At 37.6% G+C, this 19,383-nt stretch overlaps 1 protein-coding gene across 7 annotated transcripts in view; it reads right to left on the reverse strand.

Moving 5' to 3' along the window:
* Nucleotides 1-7,929: 7,929 nt before the first annotated feature.
* Nucleotides 7,930-19,383, reverse strand: part of GRM5 (glutamate metabotropic receptor 5) — a 262,928-nt gene continuing 251,474 nt past the window's right edge. For 4 of the 7 annotated variants that reach the window (XM_071733437.1, XM_071733421.1, XM_071733414.1 and 1 more), the window contains one exon: nt 7,930-11,397. In XM_071733437.1, the coding sequence (XP_071589538.1) occupies nt 10,575-11,397 (823 nt within the window). In that variant the 3' untranslated portion in view covers nt 7,930-10,574. Of the gene's footprint in view, nt 11,398-17,756; nt 17,919-19,383 lie in introns of all 7 variants that reach the window. The other 3 variants (XM_071733397.1, XM_071733388.1, XM_071733406.1) reach the window with 2 other exon arrangements.

Consider the following 19,383-nt stretch of genomic DNA (forward strand, 5'->3'; position numbering starts at 1 on the left):
TTTCCAGGGCTATTTGGAAGGCAGCTGGGATAAACTATAAGTGGCACAAGCCAAGAGACTTTGTTATATTGCTTTAAGATGGAGCTTGATGAAGCCTGTTGAATGATTTCTAACTTTTGGTGTTCATATAATGGCACTGCTTGCCAGCTTTATCTTCCTAAAGAAGAATGTGGCTGTCTTTGTGTTTTCAACTTTGCTGTACAAACTTGGTGCCAGATTTTCCTATGGCAATTATCTGACTGTCCAGAACCATTCTGGTCAGAAAATAACATAAAAAAAGACTTAGAAGATGAAATTGGACAAGTTAATCTGAAAGGAAATATTGACATCTCACAAAGTTTAGAGCTCATGGCAGGATTTAATTATGACACTGTCATGAAAATCCAGTAAACTTGTTCAAAAAGATCATTAGAAGATTTCTATCCTACTCTTTAATGCTTTCTCATCCACAGTCTCCTTCATGGCAATATGGTGCTTAGTTTTGATTGCTCTGTGTTCATGTGGGCCTCCAGAGTTGTGTTGGCCTCTTTAGTTGCTTCTTGAAGGCAAAGTCTCACGATCACTCATCTAGTAATATCTCAGCAAACACTTCTAACATAGTCTTGAATTTTTGTTTTCAGTGTCCTTTTCATTGGTTGTCTTGGGTAATTGTCTCAGTATTCCATATGTTACTTTTATTCTTTCTTTGTAGGTACACAACATCTTTTTATATTTTGTCTTGCTGGCATTTTATTTGTAAGCTGGCGATTGATGCCTGAGTTTGTGAACACTCTATAGTTGCTATTGTATTCAGAGGCCAATCTTGTCCTCAGCCTTAGACTGAGGTTCTCAGAAGTCCATGTTCTTTTTTAATCTTCTCCAGATTCATCAGTGATGTATATATGCAGTTAAATATGGGTCTAAAGTGATTCTTCAGTTAAGATACAACTGACATCCTTGTTTCTTGCACACTTTTATGTGCATTCATAATTGAAGCTCTGGAGCATCCCAGGTTGTGCCTCAGGCAGAGGATATCAGCAGAGGAGTTGCAGGTTCTGGGAACTCCTCTCATTAGGGATGAGCATCAGCCTGCAGTGTGTATAACAGATCACATAAATCTTGTGACAAACACTTGAATCTACTCTTTACCTTACCAAATCTGAAGTCTTATTCCTTTCATATCCATGTGAATGTGTATATATATATATTCATGGCATAGATGAGAAATCCCAGGCAACAGTTATCAGTGAAGATTTTAATTTACTGATCTTTGTGAAGGAGTTAAATGTAGCAAGTTTTGTGGAGGGAAGTTTTGACTCCCTGTTACAAAATCATAACAAATGAGCATGCTCATTGCTTAGAGGAGTCATTAAGTTATATGCCTACCTTGTTTCACTTTTCTTAAAGACACTTGTTGCCTATTGCTGTTTCATAGAATTGCAGAACAATTTAGGTTGAAAAAGACCTTTAAGATCATTGAGTCCATGACCTAGGCAGCTGAATTAGGGTGACTATGGTCAGGAGGGGCCTTTTAAAAGAAAAAACAACAAACAAAACCCAAAAAACCTTCTGCACAGATTTTTTTGTCCTTTATTTTTTGTAACATAGCAGCATTGGCAAGCAGTAAGGCTTCTCTGGTATCAGATGGCATTTATGGACCAAAACGTGAAAGAAAGATCATTCTCCAGATAGGTGGAGAAATTAGATTCCAAACTTCCCATGAAATCAAGCTTTTGCTTTTCTCACCTCCAAGTGCCCTGGTACCTCTGAAGGTATATAATAAAATTATCCCCCTCTACTGCTCTGTGAACATTATTTTGTGATTAATTCTGGAATGGAATTTATTAGCTTATTAGTGTCCTGGTTTGAGCCAGGACAGAACCAATTTTCTTTTTAGCTGTTCTACTTTTCAGTTAAGTCTCTTCTAAGTAACTGCATCCTCTGAATCCAATTAAGATCATGATTTTCATTCAGCCTCTGCTTTAGGGATGATAACATTCAATTTTCTAGCTACTGCTGGAGGATAGTATGCAAAACCAAGGCCATTTCTGGCTTCTGCTAAATTACTCCTGTGTGGGAAACAAAAGAGAGTAAAGAGGTCACACCAGTGACCCTCCTGTGAGGAGAAGTGGATTGGACAGATGGCAGAAGCTGACCAAGTGAAGTCTATCCCATGCACATCATTGATACTTAATACACATCTTCATTCATGGCCACTGTCCTGAGAGGACACATTTTGCTCTTGTGCCCCTGATACATGTGTTCCTGAACCTGTGCACTCCATCATCCAGCTCCCATCTGACACTGACTTTAGGAGCCCAGTCTGAGACTTTCCCAGGTCCTGCTCTGCAGCTTGGTGGTGATGTGAGCATTACTGGGGGCAGTGAAATATTGGTTTTGAACACAGTGGTGTATATTTGGACAAACTGTTTTCTTTTTCATCGTTACTGTTTTCATTAAAGCTGTGTAGTTTCAGTTTCTCTCCCTCATAGCCTTTCATTTCCCTTTCTGGTAAGGGGAGGGGATGAACAGAGAAGAATTGTCAGTTGCTTAAGTTTCAGACCTATTTGTTAATCCTTGAAAAACAGGTTCTGAACGTGATCGTGCTGTAATGATAAGAGAAACTCAGCAGAAACACAGCTGAGAGGTGGTGATGGAACATGGCAAAAATCACTTCTTGCAAACAAACAAAGAAAAAGTTAAACCTGAGAGTTTAAAAGTTAAAGCATTCCAGAGAATGCTTTAAAAATATTCTGCAATGAAGCAGGCTGTTTCATCCTCTTTTAAAAATCTCTAAAGTGCAATGTCGTTGCACTGTTTCTTTTGCTAAAACATTCTTCACTTAAAGAAGTCTATTTTACTGAAACAACTGCCATGGAATTCTGCACTGAAAGAATTTAATTTGGGATGTGGACTTTTAGGTCGCTAGAATTCACATTATTTTTAGCTTGACATGGACACTTTACCTACCACTGAGTTATGAAATTATAACCCTTAATTCTGCAACAGCAAATGAAACAAATGAGGAGTGTCTCTGGAGATGTGCTTAAAAAATAGTGTGTATGAATCTTTTAACTGGGGGGTTGCAGCTTACATTCTGGTGCTTAACTTCATGCAGTGCAATTATTTCAGATTTAAGTCAGTCTAAGTGTGTCTAAGACCAGATTTCAGGATGGGGTGGAGAGGATTTCTAGATAAGAAGGTTGGGTTTTGGGGCAGTTTTAATTTTAGTTTTATTTGGGATTTGGGTTTTTTGGTGTGGTGTTTTCTTTTGTTCGGCATTTATTGAGGAAAGTAAACCAAAGTCAAATGGATGGAAAGAGAAGGCAGCCAGACTTGAGGTAAGTGAAAGAATTCTGGTGGTGAAATAGCAGAGCCCTAGAAACCAAATTAATAAAAGCTAGAGAAAACTTCCTTAGCTGTTTTGTTTGCAGTTATATGTGAATATGCAATGGAAGGAGTAATATGATTTCTTAAACCAGCTATAAAAATAATGCATTGTTATAGAAATTCTCAGTTGGGTAGCTTTGTTTTCTGTTGTTCAGGACCAGATTGTTATAAGACTTCTTCTTGACTTGAAAATCCATGTATGCCTCATCAATGAGATAGTGTTTGTTTCAAAGAGAAAGATCCAGCTATACTAGAATGGCTTGTAACTGTTTTTATGGATGTAAAGGTAACCCGTTAAAACAACAGAGAAAGAGATAAAGATTACTGTTAAAGTTCATCAAAACACAGAAAGCGTAGTTGTATTTCAGAGAAAAAGAATAACCAAGTTTTCAGTCATATCACAGAATTTTTTTAATACTGTTCAAAAAGTACCTGACTACATAAACACCAAGTATAACATGATGTAGACAATCGAGAAACAAGCAAATGTATTTTTCAATGCTAAAATAAATTACATTTGTACAGGTAGAAAGCAAAACCAAAGCTGATAAAAATGTTAAATTTTATGAAAAATCATTTTCAGTTCACATCAAAATAATAACTTTACATTCTATATTTTAATATTATAAGCAGCAACAACATAAAAAAGAACAAATGCTCACAGAATGTTTGAAACCAGTTGTTCATAAGTTATTAGCAAATTAAAAAAAATAATTACAAGCACTTGTAGCCCACACAAATCTTTTAGAATTGGCACCATCTCTCTAAAACATCTATATTCTATATAGATTTCTAATTACAAATACCACCAGCAGCTGCCATATAATCCTATTAGTACATATAATATACATAGTATATTTGTTCCCATTTGGCAGATCAGAGTCACTTAATGATTATTATTTGTTTGTACTGTAATTACTCAGTTGAGACAAAACCAGCCACATAAACCAATTCATCTAGATGAATTCTTTTACTTACCTTTATGCTTCATTTGTTCTGTATCTTTTTCCCTTTTCACAGTATAAGATTGTAAGTGGCAATAGCAGAGGTTTGAACAGAAGAAATAATAATAAATCATAGCAAAATAAAATTAGATAATTCAACTGAAGTCTTTAAAATATACAGTGCATATTGAAATGGGCAATAGTTGAATGATTTTTTTTTCATGGAGAGTATCATTCTTTTATAAGACCTATTTGTTATCTTTTTGGACATATTCCCTCACATTCTTTGACACTTCTGTCCATGTGCTTTTTTCCCATTGGGATTCCTGTTAGAGTAGCAGGTAAAGAAGGATGGTGGAAAGGTGCTATTCACCAAGCCCTGCAAGTTGCTTCAAGAAAGAACCTTCCAAAATACATCTGCTGTTCACTTTAAAAGAAAGTGAGAACATTCTATCGTTATCATTATAATTCTTTGCTGAAGCAGATATAGAAGACCTAGACTTGGTTGGCCACTATTAAACTTGAATCTTCTTTACTTGGATATTCATCTGGAGTGATTCTGTTGGCTGTGTTAGATTAAAGGAAAATGCCAGTAAAGGACTTCAGCACTTAAAATTATGCAGTGTAGTACCTATTTTTTTAATACTATTTAGTTTTGTTGTGGAGGCCAGAACCCTTTGTTTAATGTCTAACTGTAAAGTTTTTGAGAACACTTAGGTGTCCAGGAAAGTAATGTAACAAGTAAAGAGATGCCCCAGATTGCTCTAATTGAGCTTAAATAAAAATGCAATACACAGAAAAATAATACTTTTCAATGGGGACCCACTTCTGGATGTTTCTATAATTTTTGTTTCAAAGATGCTTGTCCTTTGTAAAATATGGCGGGAGGAAAAAGGAGTCCTTTTTTACTGCAGTCACAGAGAAGTGGGAACCTCAAATTTAAGTCTTTCTCCTATCCAAAGTGACCCCAACTCTTCCTTTCCTTGGAGAGATCTGAGAATTCAAGGTGGAAGACAAGATGACTGCAGACACAGAGGTAACAAAGGCCATGTCTTTCCCCTCTGTCACTAAAGTAATTTTCAGGGAAGTATTTAAGATATTATTGAGCCAGTACATAACACAGAAAAAATGTTGTATCTACATCTTTGTAGTTAAAAAACTCACCTGTTTCCTGCTCCTGAGATTTTAAAAGCATTTTATATTAAATGCTCACATGCAATCCCTAACTATATCAAGTGTGTTTCCTATCAGAGTGCAGGTAAGCTGTTCCTCTTCTGCTCCAGAACTCTGAATTTGTTTCTGTCTTGTCATGTTAGCTTAGTGGGATGAACAGAGGGTACCCCACCACAGAGTGATCAGAGCATTTTCCATCTAGGGGGAATATTTTGACCACCTCTAACAATATCTGGGCCTGAATCCAGGTCTATTACCTTCTGCATGGCTGCTCTATCCTCAAGGCCATTGTAAAAATAGCAGCAGAGCCATACCCGCAGCCCTTAAAAAAAAAAAGCTTATTTCTACTCCATTTTGTAAGATGTATGATCCTGTTTGTCTTTGTGTACTCACTCATGGGATATACATGGATTGAAGATGAGAACATTTGTTTTTTGTCTCTCTGATGAGTTTTAGAATGAGTTGGGTAAAAAGATCATTAAATGTGTCAAGATAAGGGCAGTTCTGAGCATGGACAGACATATGATGCTAGATGTCTGAGGAAGATGGCTGTTGAATTATGGTTTTAAAATTGAGTTTTAAATGAAGATATTAAGTTCTGCTGAAATCCTAACTTTAGGTACCAAAGTCCTTTTTTTTTTTTTTTTTGGGTAAACTTTGACAGTGGTCTCCAATACAATAAGAAATTCACGATGAATCCTGAGCATAGTGCTCTAATTTCCCTAAGGACCTGACATTCTCTGTATGCAGTTTGTTGCTATCATGGTTTTTTCCATCTTACCTCATAAATAACTAAGCAGAACACCAAAATTGCACCCTTTTCAGAATTTATACCCACAGAAATGCTGTCTTTCAGTCTGGTCTTGGTCTCTCTAAAGAAAATATCTCCAGGTGAACTCTGCTATAATTTGGAGTCTGAATCATGGATTGGCCTTCCCATTTACATTTGGATATCTTATTCCTCCATTTTTTATCACAAACTTTTCCTTTTACAAACACAGAAACTGAACGAACATTCAAGCAAGAATTTTGCTTGTTTGCTTGTTTTTTCTTTTAAAACTTCTAACAGTTATTTTTTAATTAACAGTTAACTTTCAATTCAGTTTGCTAGCTGGAAATCAATGTAAAAAGCCAGCACCCTGTGATCAGTCGGGCTCCCTTGAAACACCAGCAAGTGCTTTGTGGACCATGGCCTAAAAATCTCTGATCTAAGGTATCTGTATGAGTGTAGGCACCAAATATTCAGATAGAAATACGAGGAAGCACATCTCCAAAGTCATGAAATTATTCTTTAGAGCCAATTAAAAAATTCAGTTCTTCAGTATTGCTCACATTTCATCCTGGCTGGCCTGCCCGAGTGATTCCCTTTATTTCAAAGTACAGATTCCAGAGGTGGTTATGCCTTCACTTTTCTGGGTTGGTCTCATGCACTAAAGAAACAACCTGTTTTCTGAGGTTCCTGTGGTCAAGAATGACAACAGTTTCAACTCATTTAATTCCCTTTCTGGCAGCAGCATTAAATTGGAAGGCAATTTCAAGCCATTCAGTTGGCACTTTCTTTAGTTAGACTGGAAAGTGTTCGTGATTGTAACCTTTGCTTTTATGGCTGAAAAACTCTGCCTTTATATTTTAACGTCCTAAATAGAGGTTAACATACAAACAACCTAATGAAATAATAATATCTGTCTTCCATAATTTCCTTTTTTCTTTTATCAAATCCACTGGCTTTTATCAAAGAACTTCCCAGTCTTGCAAATCTCCCTCTAGGCTGCTTTGCATAGCTACTACATAATTGTTACCTTCTTCCCCTGAAAACTTTTTCTCCCTTTGATGAAATCTGAACATATTATACAAGGTGAAACTGGCACATTCTAGCCTGTGCAATTAAAATAGATTCTGCCTTTAGTGACCCTAAGTCTGACCTCTCTTTCATTAAAAATAAATCAACATCAGGGAGGTATAATCTCAGCGCAGTCTGTCCTTGGCTCCTTGTGCAATTAGAATTTCTGTTTTGGCTAAGGGATGTACAAAAGATGTGTGACCCTTCCCAAAGTGAGAGTGACCAAAAGTGATTATTTAACATTTGTGTCATGTAATTTTAGAGCTATAGCCTCTTAAAACACGTATTTGGGTGTTTGATTGAGGAGTGTGCGTGTGTGCACAGGCACACACATATATATGTATCATCCTGGCAATATATATGAAAGTTGTCAAGAAGCTCTGAGCAATAGCTATGGCAAGGATTGTGCAGAAATACAATTTGGGAGCAGAAAAAGTGTATTTATGCTGAGTCACTGGCAGATTCTATTTTTCACTCCTTTAACTCACTTATTTAAGATTTATATTCTTGTCTGTATAGTTCTTTTTTTCCATTGTTGCTCATTTCATAGTGCAGTGAAGTCCACAGATTTTAGCAGGAATACATTAATATTAAGTGTTGACCAGCATAAGAAAATACTGTGGAAATGAGAACCTAAAAAGCTAAGGAAAGATCAAGGTACAGTATGTTCCAATAAAGAGAGTATAAGAGAACACATAGTGATAAGATACTTTTGAAATCCACATTAACTATCTCAATATGCTCTCTCTATATCAAACCAGTATTTGCACTGATGGGAAAGATATGTTGCTACATTTAAGTGGTCTAGGCTGTCTAAATGGGAATGTTTGTGTCATGGACTGATTTCATATACCCTTCCTTTAAATGTTGGTTGTAACCTGTGAAAGAAGATGCTTTCTCCTAAAGACATGGGCACCTAGGGAATGACAAGACATGCTAAGCCTGGGAGTCAGGAGTGCAAAACCAAGCTCTGTACCAGAAATTGTACAGCTGCACAGAACTGAGTCTGAGCTAACGAGTCATGCGAGGAGGCAAGAACTACAAATAAGGAACAAGGAGGCACAGTCATGGCTCAATGTATCCACCTGCCTTCTGGAGCAGAGTTGGTTTTTGACCTGCTGGTTCATGCTAAAAGCATAGCTGCTAAGCGACTGTACCCAGCAAATTAAACATGCCCAAAGACTGCTATTGAATAACACGAATAACACTGACTTGTGCAGGAGGTACAGAGTCACTAGACTGTCTCTGTGAGGTGCTAGCCTGGACTCAGATACATATTAGTTTTTTTTTTTTTTTAATATGTTGTTGAGCAGAAAATTGGGGTGCAGAACATTATGGTGCAATTGCCTTCCCAAAGGAACAGAACATGCTCTTTGGTCAAGTATGTGAATGTGCTTTCCTTTTTTGTGTTTGTTTGATCAAATACTTACTGGTTTGGACCTTGGGGAGAAAAAAGGTGTATGAATTTTGTTTACAAAATATTTGTTATCTTCAAAGAAATAAGATCTAAAGATTTTGAAAATAATACATAGCAGCCATATTTCAAGGCTCCCTTCCATGAGGCTGTCTTCTATATAAGGCTACATCAACTCAGCTTTGAATTGAAGTACATCACTCAGCACTTCATACTATCCTTAAATAAAATAAAACAAACCCATAAAAGTTTGGCACCTGAGGACAGCTATGTCATGAAGGAGAGAGCCAATACAGTGTGCGCTTAGGGCCTGACTTACAAGTTTTATGTAACTACACCTATCAAAAATTATTTATCGTCTATTTAAACTTTAAAACTCTTACCTGCCTGTATTAAAAAATTGTTGTGGCACTATGAAGTGCACTACCTTGATATAGGAAAAAAACATGAGGAATCTCCTTGCTTCTTCTGTGAGTTGCTAAGAAACAAAGAAAGACTGTTGGTTCATATCACATTAGGTCTTCTCTTTTTTAACCTTTACTCTGTATTGCTTTGAAAGTATTTTTCCCTTTTTTTTGTGTGTGTCACAGTTCATAGCTGCAAGGCATCACCAGCTAAACAAAGTTAAAATTCTTGCTTATTAAAGAGTAGCTAAATCACCTCTAAGCAGATTTTGATAGAGTTGTTTTTTGCCCTGTATATGAATCATGATTATGATGACCTTTCCTACTGACAGTTAGCATCATAATCCAGACTGGTCTTCTAGAATTCTGTCATTCAAAGCTGGAGAAAATCCTTAGGGTGTTTACCTGTTCCTTACAAGCAAAGACTATGGGAGCCTAAATAAGTATTTTAACTGGTAATGTTAGCACAAGAACATCCATAAAAATGTGTTAATTTCAGTAGGGAGCACAGCTATAATATAGCTTGATAGTGCTGCTAGAAAGAGAATATTCACCTCAACAACATGCCCCAATAAGGGTATTACAAAACAGTACTCCAGAAAATATTTTTTGCTACTTCATTATTAGTTGGCAACATGGTGAAATAGTCAGGAAATCTTCCTTGGGTTTTGTTGCTGTGAAGGTGAATCCAATGTTAACAAATCAAATTTTTGATACTGATAGAAGAGAATTTCATAAACAAATGTGTAGGTTGAGAAGTCACTTGTAAAGCCCTCCATATTGCAGTCACTCACTGCAAAGCCTCAGCTTAGTGTTATCCACGTGTAATGTATCACAGACACAATATGCTTCAGCAAAAAGTTTGGTAGTTATTGAGCATACATTACTGCTTTTTCAGATCTTCATAGAAAAAAAAAAAAAAAAGAAAAAAAAGAAAGCTTGACAGGTTGGTCCCAGATTTGAGTCTGTTAGAAAATGTACATTCAATGTTTGGTCTTCTATTCTTGATAAAAGATCAAGGTTCACTTCTGGGTAAGGAATTAGAGTAAACAAACCATTGTACAGTTGTTTACAATCTCTTTCCCCCCTTCCCCGTATATTGTACACACGGTTCATTGTAATACTAAAGCAAAGCACTTGGTATGTAACTGATTTAACAGACTCCTTATAAGCCCTCAAAAATAGATTCAGTGTTTCTGAAAAGCCCATGTTTTTTTAAGGCCACGATAATCTGCCAAGAGTCTTTAAAACAGCATAATTAATCTGATGTTTCCACTCATCATGTAATTCCTCTTCTTCCTCTCTGTTTCCCACAAGATGACCCAACTCCTCTCACTCTAGCTGCGTAAACACTGGAGATCTTGAAGGCTTGGCTGTTCCCTCACTACTTCCTTGTAGTTGTTGAAATCCAACTTTGTCTTGAACTACATTCACAGCGAAGAAGAACTTTGAGTATAATCTCTGATGAGGAGCGTGTCGTACTTCGGGGAGGACGGGATACAGAGAGCTGATTCGGAAACTGGAGAGCTGGGAGATGCACTTCCAGAATCAATGGAGTCTCTAAAAGGAGAAGGAGGAGTTAAAGCTACCAACTCCTCAAGGTCTTGCTTGGCTGATGGGGTCTCTGAAGTGCCTTCTTTGATGCTGCCATTAGAAGGTTTCCTTGCTGACTGCGAAGCGCCATTGACTTCGATAGCAGGAAGTGGTTGGATCTCAGCCAGCGTGGTCATTGTCGTAGGTAGCTGGATTTCCCGTGGAATAAGGTATGAAGAGCAGAGAGGAGTGGCCACCATTGTCCCTGGAGTGGCTGTTGAAAGCATCATAGAGTTCAGCTCGTTGATATTTGCTGTGAAGCGAGTAACCACACTACTGATCTGCTCCATGAGGGAGCCTTGAGAGGAGCTACTTTGCTGAGGAGCCTCTGACTGGAAGGTAGGAGCATCATCTTCTGTTCGGCTAACGGAAGCAGTTCTGTGGCTCAGGGTGCTGATAGGAGAGGGAGTCTGTGGTTGGAACTGAGCTGGGTATTGCTCCTCTGCTTCTGAAACCTCATAAAGTGTTTTGTCACTGGCCTCAGGAAACATAGCGCTGCTACTATGTCGGCTACTGTCAGTGCTTTTGGGAAAAGGTTTGATCACCGCAGTTTGGTTGGGGTTTTCTTTCTTGTTGATATGGACTGACAACCTCTGCCAAAGGTGTGCTCCTCTGCTGCTCTTCTCATTCTGGGCCCAGGAAACAGATTTCCCATTAGAACTGTAAACAGAAATGAGATAAGATAGTAACTTGCATCAAAATTAAAAGTTAAACCAATATACTCATACCATAGGTAAGTGGTGTCCCAGAGCTTGTATTATTCCTAGAGCTGGCTGTTATTTCATCTATATCTATATCATCTGAATCTGCATCTATTTCTACCTATTGTGATATGTCTGTCATTTATATTTTTATATTATAGGAAAACAAGCGGGGTGTGACAGCTCATTTCACAGACCATTTGTGCATCCAGCTGTGACTTACTCTGTGCCGTTTCATGGCCATTGCTGACGCCTCTGTTGCTTCCCTTTGGATGTAGACAGAGTCCACCATGGGGGAAGAATCAGTTTCATGCTTTCCCTTCTGTTGTATTGGTATCAAGAAGGGGAATGCATAGAGGAGTGAGGAAGAAGTAGAAGCTTAGAAAAAATAGGTGAGAGACCTGGACAGGTTGGGTGTTAGGGGGCAGGTGTGTAAGCTGGCCCAGGGTGTAGGGTGAGGGATGAGGATTCCTGGTATGAGGCAGGGAGAGTATATGAGGAGATGGAGAAACATACTTTGAGAAAAAATTCCATTCATATCCCAGTGCTCAGAAGTACTGGAGCAATACTGAGAAAGGGGCTATACTGCTTGTTGTTGGATAGTTGCTTCTGATGGGTGACCTCTTCTGGTACTTTGTATGTTACCTACCACCAGCTTAAAGAAATTATTTTTTTTAATTGCAGGTCAGCTCAGAGACTAAAACTATATTCCTAATAGCAAAGACATAACAGACAAGCTATGCAAGCAGCAATTCATGGTGACCCGAGTCTGGAGACAGCAATAAACATTTTACTTTACTCTCTTGTAAAATGAATCCTCTTAGGATATCTTGTCTTCAGATCCCATCATACCCTGCTCTTTATCAAAGTTACTTATTTTCCTCTTCCTGATACCTAAGAAAAGCCAGCCGCAGCACTTATAAATACATAATAAGAAGCCATTCATTTCCTGTAACCTCTTCCTTAGGCTGGTGAGCTGGTGTTTATGCACACATAAACCTATATTTCTTGGGATTAAGAAAGACTATTACAAATATTTCTTATCTAGAACAGACAATGACTCTGAAATTATGACAACAGGAAAAACATAACCGTCACACACACATATATATAAATTACAACAGATCTTTAAACAATTCACTTTGGTTTCCAAAACATTTGCTGCAGCCACTTAGGATTTTTGGAAAGACAGGCATGTTAGAGACCCTGGCAAGAGTATCACAAATTTATTGCTTGTTAATTTGCTTTTTAAGCCTGAAATAGATACACTCACACATTAGCCTGCAGTGTAACAGTTTGCAAGACACATAGTTGACTAAATGTGGATTACTTTATGCCAGCCTTCATGTGGAGGCTTGCCATGCAACTTTAATAGCTCTTCCAGTCATTCAAAAAAGAAAAAAAAGTAGTGTCCTAATTGTAAACAAAATCTTCTTGTGGGTTAACATCCACAATTACATTACATGAAATTACAATGGCACATGTAACAGAAGGTATGCCAACAGCTTTCCCCTTCCAAAGCAGCGTGACAGAATCCAGCAGATGAACACAACATAGACCAGTGAGTATTTTAAGAGAGGTTAGACTGGGAGATGATCTGTATGACTATATAAGGGCTCATCCCTTTGCTCCAGTGATCACCAGGTTGTTAGCTGGATCTTGGAAGTTAAGTTGTATACCTACCCCCAAAATGCCAGGAAGAACATATAGTGGCTTGTAACTTGTTCAGACAATCCTTTCCTTTCTATGTGCCTCAATCAGAGCAATCAGAAAGAACGAAATCTAACCTGTAGTGTTGGTCCCTTTGACTTTGCACCTCTGTGGATGTGCTTCTGAGCTGCACAGAAGCTGAGACTGAGATGTACCTGGATGCTGAGACCTGCTGGACAGCTCTGGCTGTTTAGCAATGCTGGGCTCTGAGCTCAGTGGGAGCTCAGTGCCAGCAGCAGGAGCAGGATTTGGATCCTTTGTGAAGTGCCTCTAGTATTACTATGATGACCATGAGCCCTTAGCCCAGCTGCTGCTGAATTTGAGCTGGACCAGGAGGCTGGATGAACTGGCACTCTTAACCTTGATCTGGCAGAAGGAGAGGGCTCAGTTCCAGTACTGGAATGTCCTGTCTGATGGGGTCTCTTAACTTCTTTAAAGTTCAGAGCTCAAAGGCATCTGTGAAAGATCTGCCTGCCACAGAGGCAAAACAAATGCCATTAATATGAGGGTTTAGAAAATGTAGATAGAAAGATTTGTCTGAAGGAAGGAGTATATTTTAGCACTCCTCCTGATCTCAGGCACTTGCTTACTGCATACGTGAGCACTAAATGCATGGAGACATTTTCAGTAGACTGAAGGCCATACCTAAGAGGTTATGAAGGGAACATGTCACTCCCTCTCTGGCTGCCATTCAGGAGATAGTTATTAAGGAGCAACATAAGACTGAAAAGGAAAAAGATTAATCTAGGGATGTGTCCCACCCAGGGGAAGGGCAGCTGACGGTCAAATCTTCAATGGAGCAGCTATCACCAGCCCCTCTTGAATCCTGGTCTTTGCTGATAAGCTCATTGACTGCCTTTGCTCTGTGCCCAAGCTGTGTCTGTGCCTCTCGTGGACATCCTGGGGCTCTAAAGGGTCCGTGTGATGTAAATTTTGTGCAAAAGCCTGAAAGTTTTGATCGCCTGAAAGTTTTGATCGCTATTCATTGCAAATTCCTTGATATAAAAATGGAAGAGGAAGCATGCAGTAATTTATCAGTAGGGAATGAAACCTACAGTTAAAATCCTAGTAGTCTGCCCAGCAATAATAGGAATTATCTCAGAAATGTATCATCTGCTTGATCTCACTGCACTGATGTACTACCAAGTCAACACTGGACTGAGGTGTGCAATCATTTCTCACCTCTGTGAAGCAGCAACAATTTTTTTCATGTGTTGGTATGAAGCTGGGTTACAGGTAAGTTCCAGTGACAATACAGTTCTACTCTCTCTGTCAAGTTAACTGAAAATCATTGAAATGAACACAACTTAAATACAGAGAAATAAAGATAGAGCCATAGACTATGATGTCTACTTATGGAATTCCTTAAATTCACTATGCCCAGCTCTGCCATGATCCATTGACAGTGAAACATCAGGTTGGTGAAATTTTGGAGTGTTCTTGCAAACAGATTTTGGCTCCCTCTCATGAAAACAGAAGAATTACACTTTTAAGCTCCCAAAAGAATGTTACTGATAAGTTTGGCTCAATACACATTTTTCTTCCCCAGTCTGCTCTTCTGCTGGCAAGTTAAGGTGTAGAAGAGAGCAGAGTACACACCATATTAAGAGAATAGCAAAGTCCAATCAGTGACATGATTTCCATAATTATCAAAACAAAATATTAGCAAAATACTTTTGTGTGTGTGTGTAAAACCAAAACTTTTGGATGTCATGTTGGGTTTTTTTTTGTTTTTTTTTTGTTTTGTTTTCTTTTACTATAGTTTAATTATATTTAATTTTATGTGTGAGAGGGATTTTTTCAGAACTAGTCAAACTATTTTTTTCTCCAGTCTCTAATAAAAGCTGCTTTGATTGTTATAGCTGATCTTTTTCCCAGGCTGCTAGACCTACCATGATGTAACATATACAAGAAATAAAAGTGGTATAAACAAGAGAGCTTTTGAAGTTTCTGATGCTTCAGATATTTCCCCTACCTTGTCGACTTCTAATTTGTTGTAATTTGAAAATAACTCACTTATTGTCCTACTATCTTTAAATTAAATAGGAAAATCAGTTTAACATAATGGAATTTATCTTTTTCTAAGAAATATTATATTGCATAAGTATATTTTATTCACCAGTGGAGACTGGAATGCAAGGGGAATTAGTAGAGATTAATATGAAAAATTAAGGGAATTCTCTATCATATACCAGTATCTGTTTCTGATTCCAGAATTGGAATGGTACAGCTGAAAGCATATACTGAACAATCCTGTAGTAGAGACCTCTATGGTCTGTTTGCAACCTGTCCTCACATGAACACAATAAGAAATTATTTCAAATTCTTTCATTTATAAGCCCATGATGAAAGTTCATATTTCAGAACACTAGTCTAAATGTAATTGACCTAAATTTGGCAGCAAGTTATGCTTAGAAGTTTCCAAGACTGTTCAGACCAAGCGTATTTCTTAAGAACAGTATTTCTTTGTCTTTATGGGAGAAGTTCTGTTTTATCCACAGAGGCAATGCTAAACAGGATAAACTTCTGTGCTCAGCTTAGTCCTTACAGCATTCTGCCAGGGAAACTCGTTCAGACTAAGTAGAAAGAAGAAGTTGTCCTTTTAGAGTCCTCTCTGAAACATATTTAAAGATTCAGTGATATAATTATTGTGCCTGAAGAAGATTTTTGTGCTACTTGTAGATGTAATTAAAAGCTGACTCTTGATAAGGAGTGATGTGTGTGTGCCCGTGGTTTGTACAAGGAGAGGCACTTGTGTTTTGTTTCTCTCATTTTGTTGCTTAAACCAATCTCAGATCAATAAATGTCTTGCTTGTAATTACTCTAGTTCTTCATCCTTGGAAGAATGCAAGCACCTTGTACAATAAAAAAAAAATATAAATGGAATAATGATTGAAGTGGCAAATTATGAAGAAATAATAGTTTCTCCTGTGACTGTAGGAAAACCTGGATTACTGGCTAAAACTAGATGCAGAACCTTGGAGTGTCTAAACCAGGTTAGTTCTACCACTACAAATAGCTTACAGTGTTGCTATTCTTCCCATCTAAAACAGCTTCTAAGGAAACCTTTACATGCCTGTGTAATTGTTTCCCTGTGTGAAAGCCAATTCTGCCACACACAAATAGCATGCTACTGATAGATTACTCAAGTCATTTAACTTAAATTATTCTCATACTGCTTGCTCTATGGAGATAAATAACAGTAAAAAACAAAATAGAAATGATACAGGGCAAAAAAATATTTTATCCTGTCCTGAGTTCTAGAAGTCAACAACATGTTTTGTGACTATTTAGCAGAAATACCTTCTGCTAAGAACTGCAAAGACTTTTATTTATATTGCTCCACAAACTGTAATGTGTTGATACTGCCTTTGCTCATGAAAATAAGAGCTTATATTGATATGAATGACTTCAATGTATAAGGGTGAAAGAAACTAGAAAGTGAGACAGAGCTGGCAAATGAAAACTTTGTCTGAGACCTCCCAGCACAGCCACCAGTGACACAAACTCCTGCAGCTTGTTTCAGGAGCAGCCCTGGGTGGAACAGGAAATGAAGTGTGGTGTTTTCATTATTTTTTGTTGATCATTTCTTAAAGGTACAAAGTGGAAACTGGGAAACATAGGAACTACCAGCTTATGTAGCAAATCAGGAGCACAGGCAGTTCACAAGAAAAAAGGAAAAGAAAGATTTAATTGCCCCATTTATATCCCCAGCACCAAGGGCTGATTTGAATTATATTCTCTGAAAGAGCATAAAATTGGAGAAATTTCAGGTGTTTGGCATGCCTAATAAATAACTACAGTTATTTATGCACCTGGGACTTAACAGCAGAAAAATTATTCTTGTGAATTAAGCAGTCTCTTTTTTGTTGTATTTAATCAAATCAGAAAGGAGAATATAATACAAGAAATGCTAAAAAATTCAAAGGCTGTTGTGATGCCTGATTTGTGAAGGTCTCATAAAACATCCCATGCCATTACTGATTTAATCAGACATACATGAATTATGCTCACATGTGACGCAGGGCACAGTAACTTAGTCTTACAAAGCATCACATAGTGAACCCATTCCTGATATTTTTGTGTCACTTTCAGTGTCGAAAAATTCTAAGCCCTTTGTAAGACAGAAAAATATCCGTAAGACGTGAAAAATATCCGCACCATAACACAAAAATAATATTGCACAAGATATTTGAGAACGTAAGCCGAACAATACAGCCCAGTGTGAAATTTCACAGCATGTTTTAAGCCGAAAGGATGTGAGTAGGATTTGGTCAGTATCATGGGACCTTTTTGTCCCTTGAGATAATGAGCAGTTTTCATTATTCACAACTGATCAGACCCCTGCATCTGTCTTCTTCCATCTGCATTTCATCCCAGTGAATTATGGTACAGGTCTGATACTTACTGAGACAGGACAATGGCACCTACTTCCCTTTCTGCAACACTTTCTGTTCTCTCTGGGAGCTTCCCAGGCAATTCAGTGGCAACTCTACTCAGCTCATGAAATTTGACAAGGACCACTGGCCAGGACACTGTGGCTGAAGACAACAAAACACAGCCATCAAATGCAATTGCACTCTCTGTTAAGCAGCAGGATTTCTTAACTGTTTGAGGAGGTCTTGCAGCTGACAGTCTTGCTGTGGAACTACCAGACTGGCACAGTTTCCAGTCTTTTTGACTGTAAGGGCATCCTCTTTAACAGGAACCTTTTTCTCCTCTCTACTTGACTCAGATCGATTACAGTCTGGAATGCAAACATATTCTTCACTGTGAAGATATAAAATATAAAAAAAAAAGTTTTTCAAGTGTATAAATATGGCCAGGCAAAACAGAGCTGAATACTGTAAAACAAAATACAGTTTGACATTTACATGGACTTTTCTTCAAAATTCTTTTATATAGTGACTCCAGATAGATTTTAAATGAAGAATTGATATCACCAAAGGCAATTCAATGTAAAAAAAAAAAATATCCAAACAACACACTGACAAGAAACAGAATCCCAGAAGACAAAAAATAACAAGTGTGTATGCACTTTGTACAACACTCAGTGATTAATGTTCCTGATGTTGCTTAAACAGGAGTAATCCCCCAGGTGTGTGCTATGTGGCAATGCTATAGCTGATAGCCTTATGTACATGAGTGACTATAGTTGTACCCAAGGGGAATATAACACTGTGCAAGTGTTTCACAAAACACCCTCCTGAAATAATAAAATACATCTGTGATGGAAGACTTGGGAAAAGAAAAGCTATAATTTGGTCATTCTCTGCTCTAATACTACATTTAGCAGTACCTTACAGGAGTCAATAAGGGGTGAGATCTTTTTATTAAAAGGTGAGCTGAAAGCTCCTACCTTGTAATAGAATGTAATGCAATGATATAATGCTTATTAAGAGTATTTTTTTCATGAGAAATCTATAACCATCTCTGGCACATGTGGCTTATTAATGGAGATGTCTGGAGAAATGGATTTTCTATCCTATGGGAGAGTTCAACATCTGGAAATCTGACTGGACTCAAAATGAGAGGAATAGCTGAAATCTCCAAGTATTTCACAGAATTAAATAGTTTGAAAATTTTCCATATAAAACCATCAAAATGGTCACACTGAAACAGATCATCCCAGTAACACTGAAAAAAATGTAGCATTTGATATTCATTAAAATTGTAACATTGGTGTATAATGTAATGAAAAATATAATGACCAAAAGAAAACTGAAAATAAATATATAAATTAAATGTAGAAAGTTATGAAAAGGATTCTTTGAACTGTGCTTAACATGCATTTGAAACCTTGCCTTAAAACACTTCCCCACAAGATATTGTGATTGATAAGAGCCACCATTTTCATATTGAAAATGTTTTTATCAATCATTTTTTCTCTGCTCTTTTTAAAAGCATTTTAGAATGAATGTAACCCCTAATATGATGGAGGTCCACCATTCCAGAGGAGTTCTGGAGCTGCTTAATCTAAGTTTTAGTGCTCTCTCTCTTCATCTACTCTACTAACTTAATGAGTCAGGGGTAAGCTTGCAGTTTCTCCAGAGCACCAGATTATGACAACATCACACAGGACACGTGGTTTGGATCACTCAGATGAACATGGTGCAGGTTTTTTTTGACGGTCAGATGGAACACAGAAATCAGCAGTGGCCACACGTTTACTTTTTTCTTTTTCTTTTCTAAACATACTATGTGGAATGCACAGGAATTCAGACAGAGGATGTCG

The sequence above is a fragment of the Heliangelus exortis genome, chromosome 1 (assembly GCF_036169615.1).
Source record: "Heliangelus exortis chromosome 1, bHelExo1.hap1, whole genome shotgun sequence".
NCBI classification, from domain to species: domain Eukaryota; kingdom Metazoa; phylum Chordata; class Aves; order Apodiformes; family Trochilidae; genus Heliangelus; species Heliangelus exortis.